Source organism: Lonchura striata, chromosome 4 (genome assembly GCF_050655825.1).
Source record: "Lonchura striata isolate lonStrDom1 chromosome 4, ASM5065582v1, whole genome shotgun sequence".
NCBI lineage: Eukaryota > Metazoa > Chordata > Aves > Passeriformes > Estrildidae > Lonchura > Lonchura striata.
In genome coordinates, this window is record NC_140706.1 from 15,729,013 (window position 1) to 15,748,715 (window position 19,703).

General features: G+C 37.9%; 1 protein-coding gene across 24 annotated transcripts in view; it reads right to left on the reverse strand.

Moving 5' to 3' along the window:
• Nucleotides 1-19,703, reverse strand: part of LDB2 (LIM domain binding 2) — a 363,337-nt gene that overhangs the window by 192,963 nt on the left and 150,671 nt on the right. For 12 of the 24 annotated variants that reach the window (XM_085578540.1, XM_085578536.1, XM_085578535.1 and 9 more), the window contains exon 2: nucleotides 19,328-19,403. In XM_085578540.1, coding sequence (XP_085434666.1) covers nucleotides 19,328-19,403 — 76 coding nt within the window. Of the gene's footprint in view, nucleotides 1-19,327; nucleotides 19,591-19,703 lie in introns of those variants that run through there. The other 12 variants (XM_021554349.4, XM_085578539.1, XM_085578550.1 and 9 more) reach the window with 2 other exon arrangements.

Consider the following 19,703-nt stretch of genomic DNA (forward strand, 5'->3'; position numbering starts at 1 on the left):
AGTACCAACTGGATAAGAGAATATATGTATCTTTAAATTAAAGATTGCAACTATAATTTTGGACTTCCTTTTTTATTACAGAAGCAAAATAACATCTTTGCTCTGCAAATAAATTCTTATAAATTGAGAATCAGTCAAAGTGATTCCATAAATCATTTTGAGATGACATGCGGTAGCAATAACCAGAAACAAAGAGAATGTCACAGAGACAGAAAAGTCACTACAGTCTTTTTCTTAACTCACAAGAAGAATTTTAACAAGGAGATTGTACAATTTATCAGTACTTCTTCCTAGACTATAGACAGCTGATCAGGTCTGTGGTACCATTTCTCAGGGCTTTTATTATTACTACTACTATAATACAATTACACTGTGATATGAAACTACAATGCTTTCAAAATATAATAACAAGAATCTAAAACATACATTGATGAAGATATGCTAGCGTGCCTTCAGCATTTAGTTACTGACACTTCATTAACAAACGTGAACAGTCCAAAATGGGGTTAGTTAATGTCATAGATTGATTGCTAAAAGTGCAATCTCAAAACCAAGAATTTTTAAACCAGACTGATCATGGAAGTTAATTATCTCCCCAAATTTTCCTTGAAATGTCTCAAAAATAAACAGCTCGTTGCTCCTTTTCCTTTTAAAAGCACCTGGATTTCACAACATGCTAGCCATGGTCCTAAATGTATAAGGCAAAACTCAAAAAGTAAGGTAAAAAGTGAGTAATACTCAAAAATCTTTGAGGACAGTTTAGACAGTAAAAGTTTGATGAAAACAAAAATATTTAGGTCTTAGGTTTTTTTAAACAGAAGCCATGCTTTGGTACTCAGCATGGAGTAGATTGAGGAATAGCACAATAATTATTAAACTATTACATGAAATATTAACACAAGTTATTTTTTTTTTACAAGTTTAGTAGAAATTAGTAGAGCATGATTGAAAAAACATTACAAATATAGACATTTCATAGAATCATAAAAAAGGTCAAGTTGGAACATTCCAATCCCCTGTCATGGGCAGGAGCATCTTTCACTAGACTGAGTTGCTCGCAGCTCCATCCAACGTGGCCTTGAATACTTCCAGGGATGGGGCATCCACAGCCTCTCTGTTCTAGCACATCATCACTTTCACAGGGAAAAATTTCTTTCTTGTCCCTAATCTAAATCTGCCCTCTTTCGGTTTATAGCCATTCCCCCTTGTCTTATCATGACATAACCTTGCAAAATGTCCCTCTCCAGCTCTCTTGAAGGTCCACTTTGGGTATTGAAAGGCTGCAATAAGGTCACCCCAGAACCTTTTCTTCTCAGGCTGAACAACTTCAACTCTTCCAGTCTTTCCTCGGCCTTTTCTTTCCTATTTAAACTTTTCTGAGCCTTGCCTTTCCAGTTTAAAAGAGATCAAGTTATAAGGCTGTGTGGAATTCCATCTGAGAAAAAAGTAATGCCAAAAAAAATCTATGCACTAACAATATATGCATACCAAAATAAACATTACCAATTATTACACATAAGGTTATGTATAGTGGTGATAGTAACAGAAATATTTAGGAGTGATTCTAAAATGGAAACTTAGAAATGGATTATGACAGGTATAAAACTTTACATGAAATTTGGTACGTGATTTTAGAAGAGAAGCTCAGATCAACCAAAGCCAAGTAATGAAAAGTGAATATATTAAAATATACCATTGTTCAGGTGTATTTTTATGTATTTTTGATGCTTTTATATCCATTTCATTAGCTGTATTCCAGTAGAATTAGATTTACACATAAAGCTTTGCAATATTTTTATTTTTTTGATTATGTGAGCTCCTTCAGATCCCCTGCAGCAGCATTAAAATTTAACCATTTATTGTTACTAATCTAAAGAGAAGTTGGCCTAATTAATATGGGTAATTGATTATAATTAACACAACATAACATAGTTAATATGACACTGGCACTGATGCTGGCTCCTTACTCAAGAGTTACTCAAAAACTAAATACAATGCATGAATGATAGATGGGATTTTTAAGACATTTGTTCTGTTCTATTGTTTTTCTATTGTGAGTCACTTAAAATATGCAAGATGTCTAATGGAAGAACAACTTTACAGGCAAAAATATGACAGGACTGAGGAGAGAGTTGTAATGTACCCTTAAGATGTGGTGCATGTTACTCTCAGTATGTGGAACTTGGGTATGCAACACAATGGAGGAGAGAGGAGCACTCCAAAAGAGAGATGAAGCAAGAGAACTTGCAAAAACTGAGCATTGACTGAAGGCACCATTTGGAGTTATTTCAAAGCAAGTCTATGAGACTTTGCAGACATCACCACCTGTCACATACTTCTAAAGGTTTGAACTCTCAAGGGGCTACTTCCTGCAAGACATGAACATCTTCACAGAAGAGATTAGAATATATCATGAACCATCTCATCCTGACTATTTATCATGATAAACCTGCCAAGTGCCTTAAATCTACATAAAAGGATGTGGTCACCTTTAATAAGACACCTATTTCGTGATTTTTCAGTGACAAAAACTGAATTGAAACACATTTAGTAGGAGTGCTGCAACTAATCATTGAGCAGGCAATCTTTCACAGAGCTGCCACACTATGATCTAGCTCCGAGATTTTGTAAATGTGCTTTTTCATTCATAGCCTAAGTTTAAGCTGCTAGGTATTACAACATAGTGCATCTCTCTAAATGAATGAGAAATGCCAATTTAAACTTGTAATACAATAAATATCTCTTACAATGTCACTTATAGGGAAAAACCCACAGCATTGGTATTCTGAATGATAATCATCAGTGGAATAATTTGTATTCATTGCAGTTCCCTGTATCAGCAATGTAGGTTCTGGGTAAAACTTCAACAAATTTCATTTTTATTTAAGTTTTTCTGCTGATGCACCTAAATTTTTATGTGTACTTGTGAAAAGACCCAAAGGGAAATCCTGAAGGGTATTCAAATCTGTGCAACCTAGTTAACATTTGTTGATAAATAATAGATTAGCTTTCCATAAGTTACTGCTTCAGTATAGTTTTTGAGATATATCCTAAGCGAGTTTTAAATGTAGTTCATCAAGGCAATACATCTAAATTAACTGTGTCATCTTTGCTACAGGTTATTATCCAATCTTGAACTTTCATGTCAGGTCACAAGAAGTTTCAAAATGTCCTTTTAAAAACACTGTATGCTACACCAGGAAACTCCTGTTCCCTTTAGGTTAGTAATGCCTATAAAAATGGTATTTAAACATTTGCCTGTTCATGGTCACTCAAACTAGTATTTCGCTGGGAAGTCACTTCTGAAATCCTATTCATTTCTAAAGCAAAGACTATTTACTGCATCATTCTCCCATTTCCATGAATCCAGAAGTAAAGAATGGAAAATTCTGGTGAAAATCACTAAGGGAAGCATACCTTGAATGCACCTGTTCTTTGTTTTCCTTCTTCTTCCCCAAAGTGACATGGTTTCTAGTTAATTCTTTCCAGATGCTATTTTCAGAGTCTTCAGTGAAATCAGCAAGCCACTGACAAAATCCCAAATATATTTTACAGGAGTGGTTCTGCAGGATGGAAGGGGTTTGGCCTCAGCTGAGGGATTGTTGCCACAGACCCGCACTCGGATAATAATTAGCATTTACTCCATGACTGCAGAAGGCTGATCAATTGCTTTATTATATCACTTTATACTATATTATACTCTACTTAAGAAACTCAGCAACTCTTCCAGCCAGTCCAATACAGCTTTGACCTAACTGGTCAATCAATCCAAACACCACCCAGTGTCCAATTAAGAAATCACCCTTTGGTAAGCAACTCTCCATGACACATTCCACATGTGCACAACAGCAGGTGCAACAAGTGGAGATAAGAATTCTCATTCTTTTCTCTGATCTTCTCACAGCCTTCCCAGGGAAAATGCCTGGTAAAGTCTGTGCCTGCTCTCTGTGGCCAGAGAGCTGCTGCCACAAGGGATCACTACCTGGTACCGCACCTCTTTCCATCAGCCACTATAAATAGCGCCCACAATCCTCCTCCAAAATGCCTGTGATGTTCCATTAACCCAGATTACAAAATCTCCTCCCTGTAGTGGCAGGTCCCGGGGAGAGCAGAGTTCCTCATGGTGGCTGACTGGAGCCCTGCCTGCAGCCCTGTGCGTGCGGCTGTATGCGGCCAGCCCTGTGCCAGCGCCTCCTTAACCAGAGCAGCTCTGCAGCCCAGGGATCAGATGCACTGCCTTGAGGAGGAGCAAGGCAGAAAAGTGTGTTTGGAAAGCATCAAGAGTCTGCAGGCCCAGCTGTTATGGCCCCTTATTCAGGTGCAGATGCTGCCTTCAAGGTGCAGGGCTGTCCTGTGGAAAACCTGACTGCATTCACACTCAGGCCTTTCCTTGCCTGACCTCTGAAAAAGCCCAGTAGTTGCACTGCCTGTTGTACATAGGTCAATCTTTAACCACATATTTACAATCTGCTAGGTTTTATGGTGACAGACCATCTCAGAGGTTGCAACCCCCTATCCTGCACCCCAGACTCCAGAGGAATGCGAGAGAGTGGAGCAGATTTAGAAGAGTTTGTGGAAACAGCCCGAGCCCTGGCTGAACAGCCTCCTTCCCAGAGCAAAGGCAAGCTAATAACCAAACACATTGGTTAGGTTATTACTATTATTATTAGCCTTTGGTGAGGCTGTGGGCAGGGCTGTATTTGACAGTAACAAAACTTCATGCCATCACCTACCACTGAGGATGCAGCAAGGTTGCACCTCAAATGCATAGCATATAGAAGGGAGAGAAATGCAAGGCTGAAGCATTTTCTGCAAGAAGCCTTGAGAAAATTTAAGTCTTATCTTTGTGAAGAACTTTTCTGTCACCGCAATAAATAGACAAACCTACGTTCACCACAGTCATCGCCTTCCTTGTGATTCCTCTGCAATTACATGGAGGGGTCTCAGCTTTCCAGCCCAAATCACTTCTCCTTGCAACTGTTTGTGTTGTGAGAGCTTTCTTTAATGGATTCCTGCTCAAAATGTAAAAGCCAAGCAGCCATGCACACTTCAATATTTAAAAGCATAAATAAAAATCTTAATAGATCCCAGATGTTTCATTTCCTCCAGCCCTTGTCAGTGATTGAATTGGTGCTGATGTAGATGATTTTTTAAGATCAGTGGTCAGTTTGATGCTGAAAAAGCTTTAGATGTCTGGGAATTTCAAATGCAATTCCTAGAAATAAATAAATCATTAAGTACAACTGTGAATGTAAGTGGCTGTTATTTTGTAAACTTATTTTATGGCCTGAAATGCACCCACAGGTTTTAAATACAACTGAGTGTGAAACAGACAGTAACATTTTGTCAAGATATATAAAACCTTGTAGATATAATTATTTAAATCTCATTTTCTTAGCAAAAGAACTCAAAGATTCATACAAATAGCAAACTAAGAAATCTATATTGAAGCTAATGAAGAACTTGCTATTTATTTGAGCAGAGCTCAGAGTTGTTAGCTGCATCCATTTTTCATTTATTAAACCAGCAATTTACCATTTATCATACCAAGCAAATAAAGCACTATACAGAAAGCATGTCTACAAAACAAGCTGCTGGGCCCAGTAACTCAGGTCACACTGCCACACACAAGTTTGCAAGTGCAGTGAGCAGCTCAGTTCTCTCTCCCTCTCTCCCCCTTATTTTTACTGGGAGAAGTCCTTAGTCACCCAAATGAAAACAAATGGGGGTGGGAGGCATAGAGGGGAGGCTGAAGTTCGTATTTAGCTTGTACAGACCCATGATATGTGCACTTGACGTCATAAAAATGCTGTAAGTCTGCCAGGTCAGCAGCCACAAACCCCAAATGCTGCCAGTTGCAGGCTGAGCAGACATTAAAGGCTGTGAATTTCATTTTATCATCCTTCCCCTTCCTGGTAAAGCAGGAGAAGCTAGCAGTTGCTGGAGAAAAACACTGGAATATATTAAATATGAACATCCAGGATTTGGTTTTGATGAGCATTAGAATAACCTCAATGACAAATTATGCAAAAATTTTTTTATCAATATAGCTAACAAATGTGGGTTTTGTAGTCCACTTTCAATGGGTGTTGATAAACTCAGCTAAATTTTGCATGTCATTCAGCCTGCCAGATCTACCTACTATTCTGCTAATTTGTGAGCCATACATTTCTGTCCAGCTAAATTTCTGATTGAGAAAAACTTTACTCAGTTTCTGTTATTTGTTTTGCTACACAATACTCCTTAATAATGACTGCTGCTTGTTCTTAATCATGCTTTCTATAATACCTTTTGCATTTTGTGAAATTTTAAATGCAAACATAATACAAGTCCCTGAGCATGCAGTTTTAGTGCAGAGCCAACTATGGACAACACTGAACAGCTGACTATTTCCAGTCCTTTTGGTAAATCCATTAGAATAGGTAAATTCCACAAAACCAAGTTTTTGCTGTTCTGGTTTCTGCACCCTGTCTTAACACCTTCATATGCAGGACCAAATGCTCATTCCATTGACTTAAAAAAGCAATCTTTGCATGGGATGAGGAGCTGCAGTTACAAACCAGGCTGAAGCAAACCTAGGAATCTTCTGATGGAAAAACAGATTTTTTTTTTTTTTACTTTTTTTCTTTTTTTTTTTTTTTTACTTTTTTATCACAGCAGCACCACTGGCCTGCAAATTATGTTATTTGCAATTGTGCATCTGTGTGCCATCAATCTCCAAGGAAGGGAAAGACTGCTGGGCTGAGCTCTCAATTTATGTTTCTCAGTTGACTCTTATAATCACACACAGTGTTCCCAGCCTTAGTGCAGTTATTCTGTAACAAAATTTGCACACCAGGTGGGTTTATCCAAGTTCCCATGGTCCTAATAGTTTCATATATTTCCTAATAATAATATTGAAAATTATATAGACAACTGTGTTTCTAAAAAGCCACCTTCAACAAAATTGGGAGAGTTCTTTCGTCTCAACAGGAAAAGTATTTTAATAAAGTAGCTAGTGTATGCCTATAAAAATGGCAAGAAAAATGCAATTTAAAGATTTGACCCTTTTTTGATGCTGCCTTTAAATGTGGCATTAAACAAAGCTAAGGAAATTTTGGGGTCCACAGGCAATAAAAGGTGCCAAAATACCAGGGGCGCAGAGCAGGACCCGTTGACAAGGATCCCTTGGCCCTGCAGCACTGCAGTCCAAGTAAGGCATTAATAGTCACACTCTAGGCTGTGATTAGAAAGAAGGCTGGAGCTCTGTGCAAAGGTGGTTCTAAACCAGCAGAGGTGCAGCAAACTGCTTCACTGCCTTACTGAAATTCAGTCCATCTAATTGATACTGCAGAAGGCAGTAGCATAATGAAACAGAGCAGAGATCACTTCAGTAGTTTTATCCAGCTATGCTCTCCTGCTCCTGACCAATATATAACCCCACACAGGACTTTACTCTTTCCAACTTCAAGCAGTCCTAGGAATAATTTAAGTTTCTATAATATGGTAACCATTAAGATATTTCTATTAGATCACCATTCAGAAATGTATCAAGACTGACTTCATATGTGTAACATCAAAAATGCATTGGTTTTGCTTAAGGTAGCCCAGTTTCTTTCAAAATGACATTTTAAGCAGCAGTTTTCCTCGGACCCAAAATAAAATACTTATAACTATCTCATTAGCTCATTTTGTGAGCAAATATAGGTAATGTCTGTTTAAAAGCAAAATCCATTAGACTCTGGGTAGTTTTGGTGCTGTAATAGTCTCCAAAAGGCAACAGATGTGGGGACGGGGGAGGGGGAAGTTGATTTTGTCTTTTTAATATTCAAAGTGGGTCTGTTCTCACTGGCTAATTAAATCAGTAGAGTGAAAACAATAAAAGAAAAAATAAGTGTTGCCTTTCTTCCCTAGAACAACCTCCCTGATTCATCTCTACTTATTACAAGAACTTAATTTATTACCAGACTTTACAATATTTCCTCCCCAAATCATCATGAAACAAGATACATATTCCACAGCACCAGTTCCCATCAAAAAGAATATGCTTGTCCCGTAGAATTTAAGATAATTTTTCTACTATTAAGAAAATATGGGCTTAGAATGGACTTCTTTGATTGACATGAAGCTACTGAAGAATCACACTTAAAAAGCAAAAGATTTAATAACAATATCAGGTGTAAAAATCAAACAGCAGAATGCTGGCTTAAATGTATTTGTAGTTCCTTGGCAAAACCAATAGATTTGCACAGGTGTGCTGAATTACTTGAGAAGTAACAAAATGTGTAAATAACATTAAATAGTCATCTTCCAATAACTTAGACTATTACAGTACTTTCTAGTCAGAAACTTCTTTATAGTGCATTAATACATGTAATATCAATTTTAAAAATTTATTTATGACATTAAAATGACAATGGCATATATAGATTCAGGTTTTAAAGTATTTTAAATACTACTACCAAATTTTATCCTTTAGTTATCTGCAGATACAGACCAGAATTCCACCATTCTAGCACTGTACAAGAAGAGAGAAGGTGGTTCCAGCCCCAGGAACTTACATTAAAGCTATACATTGTGAAGACAAGGTAGTATGAGCATCGCTAACCACCTAAATTTACAAGCATAAAGCTCATTAAAGATCAATGGACCTATGCATGAAATAAGGCATATTGCATACCCTGAGTCCTGGGCTGCTATCTCTCCCCACACCGTCAAGTTAAATGAAAGTTTGGGCATGTTTGCCTATGTATTATGGTTAAGTGACATCACTGTGGACACATCTGAAGATAAGGGACAAGAGAGGGATGCAGACCCTTTGCATCATAAGGGTGTATTCAGCAATAAGGTGGTGTTTAGCAACAGAAGGCAACAATTTCAGCCCAGTTGTTGCCTTGTTTTTGAAAACATCAGAGCCAAGGAAATTGTTATAGAACATAATGCATGAGTTTACAGGCAACTCTACTCAGATGCTCAGGATAATCATGGACAAAAACATGGACATTCTTATTTGAAGATGTAACAAGTGACAATCAAAACACTAGTATGGTACTGTGAGGTCCTGAGCATTTATAGATGCAGGCTTATTTCTAAGCTCCATGCACTAACAGCCAAATTTTAAGTTTAATGGCAACTTCTCAGCAAAATACAACTTCATTGTAGTTAATGAACTATCCACAGCTGAAATATTGATCTATTTAAACCCGGATTCATGGCTGTATGGAGTTACATGCTCATTGCCAAATGCTAGCTATAACTTAGTTGAACCTGTTGTTTAGCTACCATTTAAAACATACCCAGTATCAAAAATTACTCTTCACCCTTCAAGCATTTTTTGGTTAACCAAATTAGTGGTCTCAAACAAATAAAATATTTATTTTGTACTGCATCCAAAACCAGTGTTTCTTTATGTAATCTGACTGATGAGCAAACACCAAAGCCAGAGAGATAATAGCAGCAGGTCAGACTTAATAAAATTATGCCTCAGCTTTTGCCACTTACCAGTAAAATACATGCTATAAAGACACAAACAGAAATGAGCCCACTAACACCTAGTTTAACTGTATCTTGAAAACACACTATAGTAACCCAGCATAGAGATTTCTATTGGTATTTGTATGAAAGGACATTTGTCAATACCCATTAACCTCTGGCTTTTACCTGTTCGTTTTTTAAAAGATGCTTGTGTTGCTTCACAAGCCACAAGGTGTCACAGTGGCTCAAGTGGTAGGATTCTTGTCAGTCTAGACACGCAGGTTGTGGCTTCAGGTTACATACCAGTCCTAACACCGCTCTGTACGAGGAAGTCTGTGCTACACTGCATATTTGGAAGTGTAGCCCTTTGGATGCTACTGTCAGTCAAGGTGCAACTCAGTTGCCTAAGGATGTTTTTTTATACGGGCATTAAATAATCTTACAGCACTTTCAGGGAAGAGAAGCACTTGGTGTGCTGGCATCTTGACCAATCTTTTTACTTTGCATTATTAACCCTGCCAGTGTTAGGAAATACTGAAAAGAGTTGAGCTAGTCATTCATATCAAATAGAACAATTTTATGAATGCCACTTCGTTCTAACAAGAGTTTCTAGGAATTAGTAACAATTTATTTGAATGCACTAATTATTCAAACTTATGACATATTTCTGCTCATCCTTCATAACAAGCAATGTGCTGTAAGCATGTAATATTCTGCTAAGACTATATATCGTAGTTGGTCATATATTGTGTGTCACTGTTTTGCATCCTTGACTGGATGAGCACAGATGGAGCTAGAGCTTAAAATGCCAGGAAGCTTAGAAAATTTTTACCATTTTTCTAATATAACTGCACACTAAGCAGCATTCGGTTCCATGAAAAAAATTATGCACATACATCATATTTACTGACTCACAATTTTCCCATTGCAACCAGCCATTGTTATTAATTTGGTTTACATTCATACACCAGTCAGTCCTCACTGCAAAGCAATCAGAGATTCTTCTCTGGTGTATTTAATTTCTAAGTATCATGCTTCTATCTGGAGGGAGGCTCAAAACAGGAAACACTGCCTCTCAGCTTAGCCCGTATAAAATAAGTAAATTCTTTCAGTAATGGTTAATAAATTTAAATTTGCATTCTGCAATTATTTGTAAGAATAAAACTCCACTGATCAAACATTCACAGAAAAGCATAAAGAGCACGAACACAGCCAAAGCAAATTCACTGCTAAACTCAAGTGAATTGTCACGGAAATTTTTCATGTAGTATTTGTTGCACTCAGGTAATGAACATTTACCCAGTGTGTTGGCTTTTCATGTCCCATTATTCATGCCAATGCATTCATTAAAACGGGCCTATGCTATTTAACATAATCAGCAGTGTGCATAGGTGTGGCCTTCAAAGAGTTATTACCACAGTTTACAGGCATGCTGTTCATAAATACAAGCAGAACCCCAGTCACTGCAAAATGCCAAGCTTCCCAAAAAACATATGGTAATTTTTGCTGTGTAAAATGGATAGATGCACTATATAATGCATAATTGCATCACATTATATCTGAACTTCTAATTGCTTAAAATGATACTTCAAATCACATCAACAACATTATTACCTAATTACCCTAAGGGTTAACTGATATTCCAGTGATTAAGTCTAGGTAGAAGCAATAGAGCTATTGTATTGCCTTCATCCACTACAGCAAAAGGTGTGATTGCAAATGTACATCTCAAATCCATCAGAGATTCTGTGAAATTCTGTGAAATTGAGATTCTGCGAACATTCTGTGAATGTTTTCAAAATCTTGGTATGGGGAAAAAAGGTGCAGAAATGAGTGCCAAAAGGAAGGAGGTCCCTCTTGTTGAACAACAAGATTTTCATTTGCTCTAAAGGAACTATGCTATAGCAGTTCTTTTCCTTTCACATCATTGTCATGCAAGATAGAGTAACATGGTAACATTTTTGGTACTTAAACTGGCTACAAGAATTACGGAAGATGGTGAGTGACATTAATCTGAAATGGTAAGTTACTATTAGAATGTGGGGGAGTAAAACAGAGTTGTAGACATTTCACCACTGTCAAATGACGAATGCATGAGACTTTTGTAAACTGTGGGAATGAAACATATCGTTCTAGGTTTTCTCTTTTTCCACCAATTAAAGGCTGTCCTGGTTGCAAACCTAGAGGCAAAGCAGGTGTCACAGCTCTTTGCCCCCTAGAGCATGTCTAGTCCACAGAAAAGGGCTAGAAATGCTGGTGCTGCTGCCTGCCTTCCTAAGGGATGATGTATGCTGAAGGTACTTCAGTATAAGAAGAAGTAAAATGAAAAAGTTTCACTCTATTTACTTTCCTGTTTTCTGAGCATTTTTCCCTCTTCATGTAACTATTGTATTTAAAGATTCAGAATATTTTTTTTTGTATAATATAGCCATTAATATCTCAGAAATCTTTGTAACCTGCTCTAGGACAGATGGCAGCTATTTGTCTGATAAAATCTGCTAATGGCTGAGGCAAAACTACACAACTGGAACAAAAATCACAATAAGGTACATAAAATACTTCAAATACACAATGCTTAAAGTTATAATTTTCTCAATTTACTACTTCAGAAATTAACCTAATAAACATGTAGTTAGGAAAAAAACAAATGCTTGGAAGTCCAAACAGAAAGTCAAAATAGTCCACTGCACATGTAATGTAAGACTGCACATATTACTACTCAAACATGGTCAATTATTTTATCCAAGTATTTAGTTTTTCAAGAATAAGCAAAGTGGATCTGTGATGCAATCTGTTCTTGAATCTGCTTTAATCAGGGGGTTCCAAATATGACCACTTTTGTACACATAATGTTTCTTTGTACTTTGAATGCAACAGATAAGGTCATTCAGCCAGGCAATTGTTTTTGGATGTTACAGTCTGCAGCTAGAAGTTGGGTGAAACTCATGGGATCTAGACAGCTACTGAATCTGCTTTATGTGAGTAATCTCATGTCAAAACTATACTGAGATTAGATTTCCCCCTCCCCTTTTTAATACACATACAAATGATGCTCCTGCTCAGCTAATTAGGCTTGGCAAGCTTAGAACCAGGGAAGATGGATATCAACAGGTACTGCAGATCACGTGACACAGATTTACAGCAACAATCCAATTCATTAGGTGCTCCAAAGAATGCTAACTATTTGGTTTGCAACTGACCCAGCAGTAGATTTAAGCACATTTAGAAACCTACATAAAGCTGTGGGTTTTCCTGCATCAGTTCTGAGTTTGCCATTCTGCTTTCGACAAGCACTGGAATGTGAATATTGACAAGAGAAAGATCTCAGGGAGAAGTTCTAGTGTAATGCTTTTATTTTGGCTGTAGTTGAACCCAAAACCACTACAACCCAAACCATTCTATGAGTCTGTGATTCAAGTCTGAATACTAAGGATGGGCACACCCCCTGGCCAGAAGTTTCAACATGGGCATGTCTCCTTGACAGTACTGTAGAAACATCAAGGCGATGCCAAGATGACCTAAAGCCTCACAGAGAGGACAGCCTGCTGCTGTAAAATTTATGGCCTTTGCAAAGACTCTTCAGGACCAACAACTCTCGAATCCTGAAGAGGTGATAGGTTTAGAAACACACCAAGTTCATGCCTAGTTCTGAAAAAGTCTAATTCTTCCCAAATAGTTGGTTTTTCACTAACCTTTTAAGGCATGAAAGTACTGGATGCAGAGATATCAGCTGCTCCCATACTGAGGTTTAAGTTCTGCAGATGGTCTAGTTGATTCCCTGTTACCTCAGAAGTACCAAGTGGACTACACAGCCTAAATCAATAATTTACAGGTTTTAGTCTAGTAGGGCATGGCTGTCAACCACAACATGATAGAAACAGTATTCTGACCAGAAAGTACCTTCTCTCTGAAATTCTGACGGTAACCAAACACAGAAAGAATGTACCAAGGAAAAGAAAGATGCAGGCCTAGGGGAGAAGATTTTAGCCAGGGGTTTGGGAATGTTTCTTTCACTACTAATTTTGTGTAATAAATAGGACCATTGAGAACTGGCCAATAGGTCCTGCCCTACCACAGTCTTTTCTGGAGACTAATCATCAGCCTCTTTGGGGCAACCTTGTACATGCCACAATCACCCCTCTAAGGCATCAAGTAGCCCAGCAACAACTTCTGAAAATGAGTACCTGGGAAAAGTGGGGATCTATCCTGACCTGTTTACACAGCACAGTGTAGGAAAGGAGGCTCTTCTCGTGGAGGAAACAACTGAACAAAGAATCAGCATGGTTGAAATGCGTGTTTATAGTAGATATGCAACTTCTGGCAAAGAGATGCAAAAAAAATACCATTTGAAATAATAAGTCCAGCTAAAAAATACTGCTAAGAGTTTAGCAATCTTACCCCTTTTTAAACAAAGAAAATGCATATACCAAACCCAAAATATTTTCTTTTTTATCTGATCTTGCAATCTTACTGCAGGCGAAACTCCAGCCTAAATAATAGCACAGGACTGGCTCCTTGTTATGATCTCTATTTTGTTCTTTCTCACTAACCAACAGCTTCTATTTTTGAGACTGGATCTGTATAGTAAATCTTGTTTACGTCACAAAAAGACAAAGTTTAGGGGTTTTTCTAAGTGGATTTATGGCTTAATGAGTAAAGAAAAAAGAGTTGAAAAGGTTTCTTTATAGAAAATTATCTAGTAAGCATCAGTGTGATTGCATACGAGACCCATTCTTACACTTTTGCAGTGACTCTTTCTCCACCCTCACCAGCCCCTACCCCCAAGTGCAGCATGAGTGCACTTTCCATCCCATTATATGACTTTTTGAGGGGGGAGGGCGGGCAGGAGCAGCAAGATATCCCTGATCGTAAGCTAAGGATCAACATGTAAAGGAAGTGGAGTCTTTTTTTTCTCCCCTGGCCTCATAAGAATTGTTAGTTTGCAACAATTTTAATTGAAAGCAGCTGCAACTGAAATGTTTTTAACGGATAGAAAACATGTATGAAATAAAAGAAAATCAGTAAAAAGAGCCTTGAACCATTCTGAAGTCAGCGTCTGCCTAAAGGCATTCAAGGGTTTTCTTTTAACACTGACCTTTTCATTTCAGCAAAGCATGGCTCATAAGTACTCTCAAAATTCTTTACTCATATTTCTAGAATTGTTAAGTATTAGTATATTTATGGGTGAAAGAATATTTCCTCAAAATTACTTTAAAATAGAAGTTTATGTGTTTTCCCCTCAACAAAACAAACTCATTAGACAGACTTATGTACACAATATGGAAGATCTGTTTGCCATGCTAAGTTGCTAGGAGAACAAGTGTGATGTCACAACAGATTTTTATGACTAATCTATTAAAAATGCATCAGGAAGAAGAAGATTATTTCATCAGATAGCAATGCGAGAAAGAAAAATAAGAGACTTTCATTAAACAGCAGAAAATTTGTTTTGCTTTGATTTGCATTAAATATTTGGTTGCATATGAATGTCTGTGTAAGCTTCCAGTTCATTTAGCAGCTTTTAAATAATCATAACAACTTCCTTTATTTTCCTTTTAATTTTCTTTATATATTTTTCTTCGTTAAATTCACTATACAGTTTAATAGGAGTTTAATATCATTTGATTAAGCTGATTGTCTTTAAAATAAATATGCTACTAATCAAGGTCTCTAGTCACCCTTAAAAACACTGCTCTCTTAGCCAGAGGGAGAGTTGTGTGTTGCATCCAATGGTGATGTAAAGCATAATCTCTTGTAGTGACAGAGAGATATACAGGTGAATTTAATGTATTGTGATCCACAAAAGTTCTAACAATACAGGGGACTAAATAAACAAGCAAAAGGATTGATACATTTCTTTGATTACTGACAATAAAGCGACGCCTCAAACTTTAAACTGTCAGCAACTTTAAGTGATCTGTTCACAACACTCTGTAATGTTACTGAATAATTATATACAAGATATAATCACCTTTTTTCTTTTAAATGTAAGCAATTTCAAATGATTAAAAATTAGAACAGAAAAGGATTTACAACATCAAAGAGGGAAAGAGATGCCTTTTTAAACATCAAGTTTTATAAAAAACAGAGACGTTTACTTATGTTGTGTATTGCTACCTAGAACTTCAGAAACTGTTGATTATGCCACAACAGGATTCCTTTCTTGAAATGTTAAACTAACACAGATATAAAAAAATTAAGATAAACCAAGTATGACTGAATGGGAATGAAATCCTGAAAACCACACACAGAGCAAGGAAACAGCTGCATTTTGTTTAACCAGAAGTTAATCAACTATGAGAGAAGTAAGCAAGATTTATCTTTATATCTGCCAGAGATTATTAAACATTTAAATATTCATTTTACTTCTTTAAATAGGGATTGATGATGCATTACAAAATGGTACTGGATGCTCCCAAAGTATTATTAAAAAAGCAGGTATTAATTTAGAAAAAAGTATTACCACATTAGGTTTCTTTGAATAACTTTTAAGGAAGGTACAATTTTCCTGTAGACTGTTTAGTAACTCAGACTCCCTAATTTACTTTAGATCACATAAGAATTAGCTAGGTGGTGGACTTTTGCCAGTACTTACATCATAAAACCACCCCCTGCCTGGGTGTGATTGGAATTCTTCGCCTAAGACTGACCCTGAATTTAAAAAGACAGTTGTAGGTTCTGTCTGAAGAGCCCATAAAGTTATAAGAAGTTTGGAGAGCAAAAGTTTGCACATCTAGCACTGACTAAAGCTGCTAATTCTTTACTTTCATGACTTCCATTTCTTCCTAAAGAAAACAAGAACAACAAAGATAGCTATGCTGCATCTAAATGACCTTTCTTTATCACTCTATACTTTGTCTGCTTAATACACCGAGCACATCCTTCACACTGACTGTTATTCCCTTCCACCCAATGCTGACAGAAACTGGAGTGGAAGCAGTGGATTTTTCAGGAAGGGTCCCCAAGCCCTGAACCCTTTTGAGAACACTTCTACCTCCCCCAACCATCAACCCTACTGCTGGGAGGGCAACAGTAGGTTACTGCTGGATCAGTAATGGTGCTTCAGCTAGCTCATTGGTATTTTTTTTTTTTTAAACTTCTCACCTACCTGCAAGCTTTGGAGAACTACAACGGGAAGGGAGAGGAGACAGACATTACATACAGATGCTCCTTCCATAGGCTCTCCATCCATTCTCTGTACAACTTTATTAAATTATGTATGTTTTGCTCTACCTTGGAACTTCCACCTCTGCAAGGGACAGTAGAGAATCTGACTCTACAGGGTTATTAAGAACATTTTTACATTTTATGAAACCAGAAAAATCCCAAAGGCTTTCCATGGATATATGTGGGAAAATGGCTGTAGCTTCCCATTTTTTTAATGCATCATCATTTACCACTGTCTCTCTGCACAAGTTGGGTCCATGTGGAATCTGCCAGCTTGCTACCCCCAGTCTTTTGGAGAGTTTCTTTGTAATTCCTTTCGCCTTAAGCTGCTTTGCCTGTGCTCACCTACCCCCTGGGGCTCACAGAGCACAAGCAGCCTCCTTCAGAGACCAGTGCCTACATTATTCCAAAGACTGCCCGAAGAGAAACGTTCATGCTGCAAGCCTGTATCACCCACAGCATAAGCACATTCCTTCCATGACACACCAGGCTCTGGATTCAAAAAATTTAGAGCTAGTTATGCATGCTCCAGAAGCCTTCACCTACCAATCCCAAACATGCTTGGAAGTGCATAAAATTAATGTGAAACTTCCACTTTCTGATCTGCCCAAGAAGCGGGATACACTGGCCACACCTGGTCACTCTAGTGTCCCAGGAAATTAGTTTAATATTTTTTGTTTGTTTATTAGGGAGATGTTTTTTATTGGAAGATGAATGAGATGAACTGGAGTTAACTAAAAACCACATTTCAATGAACAACAATGCTTACAGCACAGAGCTCATAAACTGAAAAAAACAGAGAACCAGAATGTAAACATTGAACAATCACAAAGCAAAAGAATTTTTATTCTGAGCAAATAAAAGAAATGCTGGAGCATAAGGCCTTCATTAACTAAATACTGACTGTTAAAGTAAAATGCTGCTTAAACCTAGCAAGGCACTCCTAGCAAGAAAGAGTGGGTTATTGCTTTTTGCCCACAACAATCCATATAAATTTGCACAGCAAAAATAGCAATTAAAGGTGCTGAAGTTTAATTCGGCATACCTCAGCAACAAAGGAGGGGAAAGCTGTTTCACAAGTAACTCAGAAACTTTGCTAGTGTAACATCCTTAAAGGAGCTACAATCAGGAACTGGTCAAGTATTAAAAGTACCACTAAAATCATATGTAAAAAGGCTAAGTTAGTGCTGACATTTTTTAGAGCAGGTTGTACATAAAACCTGGAAGAAATCATTCAGTGATACATATATGCTTTTCTCACTTGAAAACGTCTATAAATTATTACATGAACATGTACAGGAATGCAAGGAACAGAGTTGCAAGACAGTAACAAACAAGCAGTAGCAAACAAACCCTCGTTCTAAATGGCAGCAACCCCTCTGCAGCCAACAACTTAGGGACAAACACTTGCCATGATTTTGGGAGCAAAGAGCTACTTGGAGTTTTTAGCCAGCACAAAGTGCATCACCAGTTACTCCCCAGCAACGTTTCCAGCCCGGCAGTGGTAACAGTGATAGAAAAGCAGTTACCCCGTGGCGGTACCCAATCAGAAAGCAGGTCACATCTCGTTAGCTGTATCATATACATTAAACGTCACAGATTCTCCATGGCTTAGCTGACAATTCAGGCATGTGTGTTTTATTTTATGATAACCTTATGTTATCTTAAAGAATCACAATGCAACAAACAGATCATCCTGAGATCCTTCACCACACTGCGTTTCACAAACCTGGCAGATATTTGCCACTATATAAAGCCATTTACTATAAAAGATTCATACTTTTTAAAAGTCTTTTCAGGGCACCACTAATAGACTACTATGAAAAATTGCAGCACCAAGAATGTTTGCTGCACAAACACAGACACATGGACAGAAATGCAATCTGATTCACTTTCACTTCATTAGACTTGAAAAGTGTGCTTTACTTAACCACATAAACAAGATGCAACCCCCACGATTTTAATTTTTTTTCTAATGACAAAAGCAATTCCCCCTCCCAATCAGCATGTTCTTTGCAGTGGCTGGTCTGGATTTTGAAGCCAGGGTGTATAAACCACTAACACATTTTACAAAGCATAACCCACAGTGAATGTAGTTTACATTACTGGGTACTTTTGACAGCTATATGATAAAGTAGTGAACTGACCATCTCTCTTGCAAAAAGCAACAGCATTCTAAATGTAAACACAAATTTCTCTTGTCAGTTGTCCCAAACATGTGTTCTTTAAGAGTAGTCTAGGAATAAGTTTTTAAACTCCGCTCCTCTTTTCAGTTATCATCCATTTTTCATTTTAACGAGTTTACAGAACAAAACCAAAGAAATGTTCGTCTCTCCCCCTAAACCTGCAACATTCCAGAATTAATTTTGTGCAAAAGCCGAAGCAATACTTTGCAATATTATAGCTGCAAATGCCAGCAGGACGGATCCTGAGCAAACAACACACTAAGGCAAAGAAATTTCCTGTGACCAGCGTTATAATCAATCCTGAAGTGCTGTACTGTAATTTCATGATTTCAGCCTAAGCTGGTATCTCCTCAAAGAGTTGCTCTGCGTGGAAACATAATGAGGGATTACCCAATTAAACTACTAAATTAATTAGGGTTCATGCCTGCATATACTGTACTGTCTAGTGGGACGCTTCAGCTGGAATTCGGGCTGAAACCTACCACGGTCCATGCACAGGAAAACAAGGCTGGGGGACTTACCTCCGTCCGCGACTGCAGCCTCTTGTTCATTTCATATATTCGGTACTCTGGTTGCACCATGTATGGTGTGTGTCTCCTATAAAATGGGCCAAAAGGAGAAGAATAGAAAGGGTCATGTGGTGTGCTGGACATCTTGCCTGCTTGCAGAGATTCAAGCTACACAGAGTATCATCAACATCCATACAGAGCACATGGGCTGTGTGTTCTTCACAGTACAAAGTAGCGGCGCGCACACACACACACACATCGAGGCTGCACGCACTGGCTGGGGACTGCTGTGGGAGCCCGCTCCGGCGGAGACGGGCGGGGGGGTGGGGGGAGCGGGAGCGCACAGGCTCCAGACACGGAGAGGGAGGCTGGATAGCTTCAGGCACCG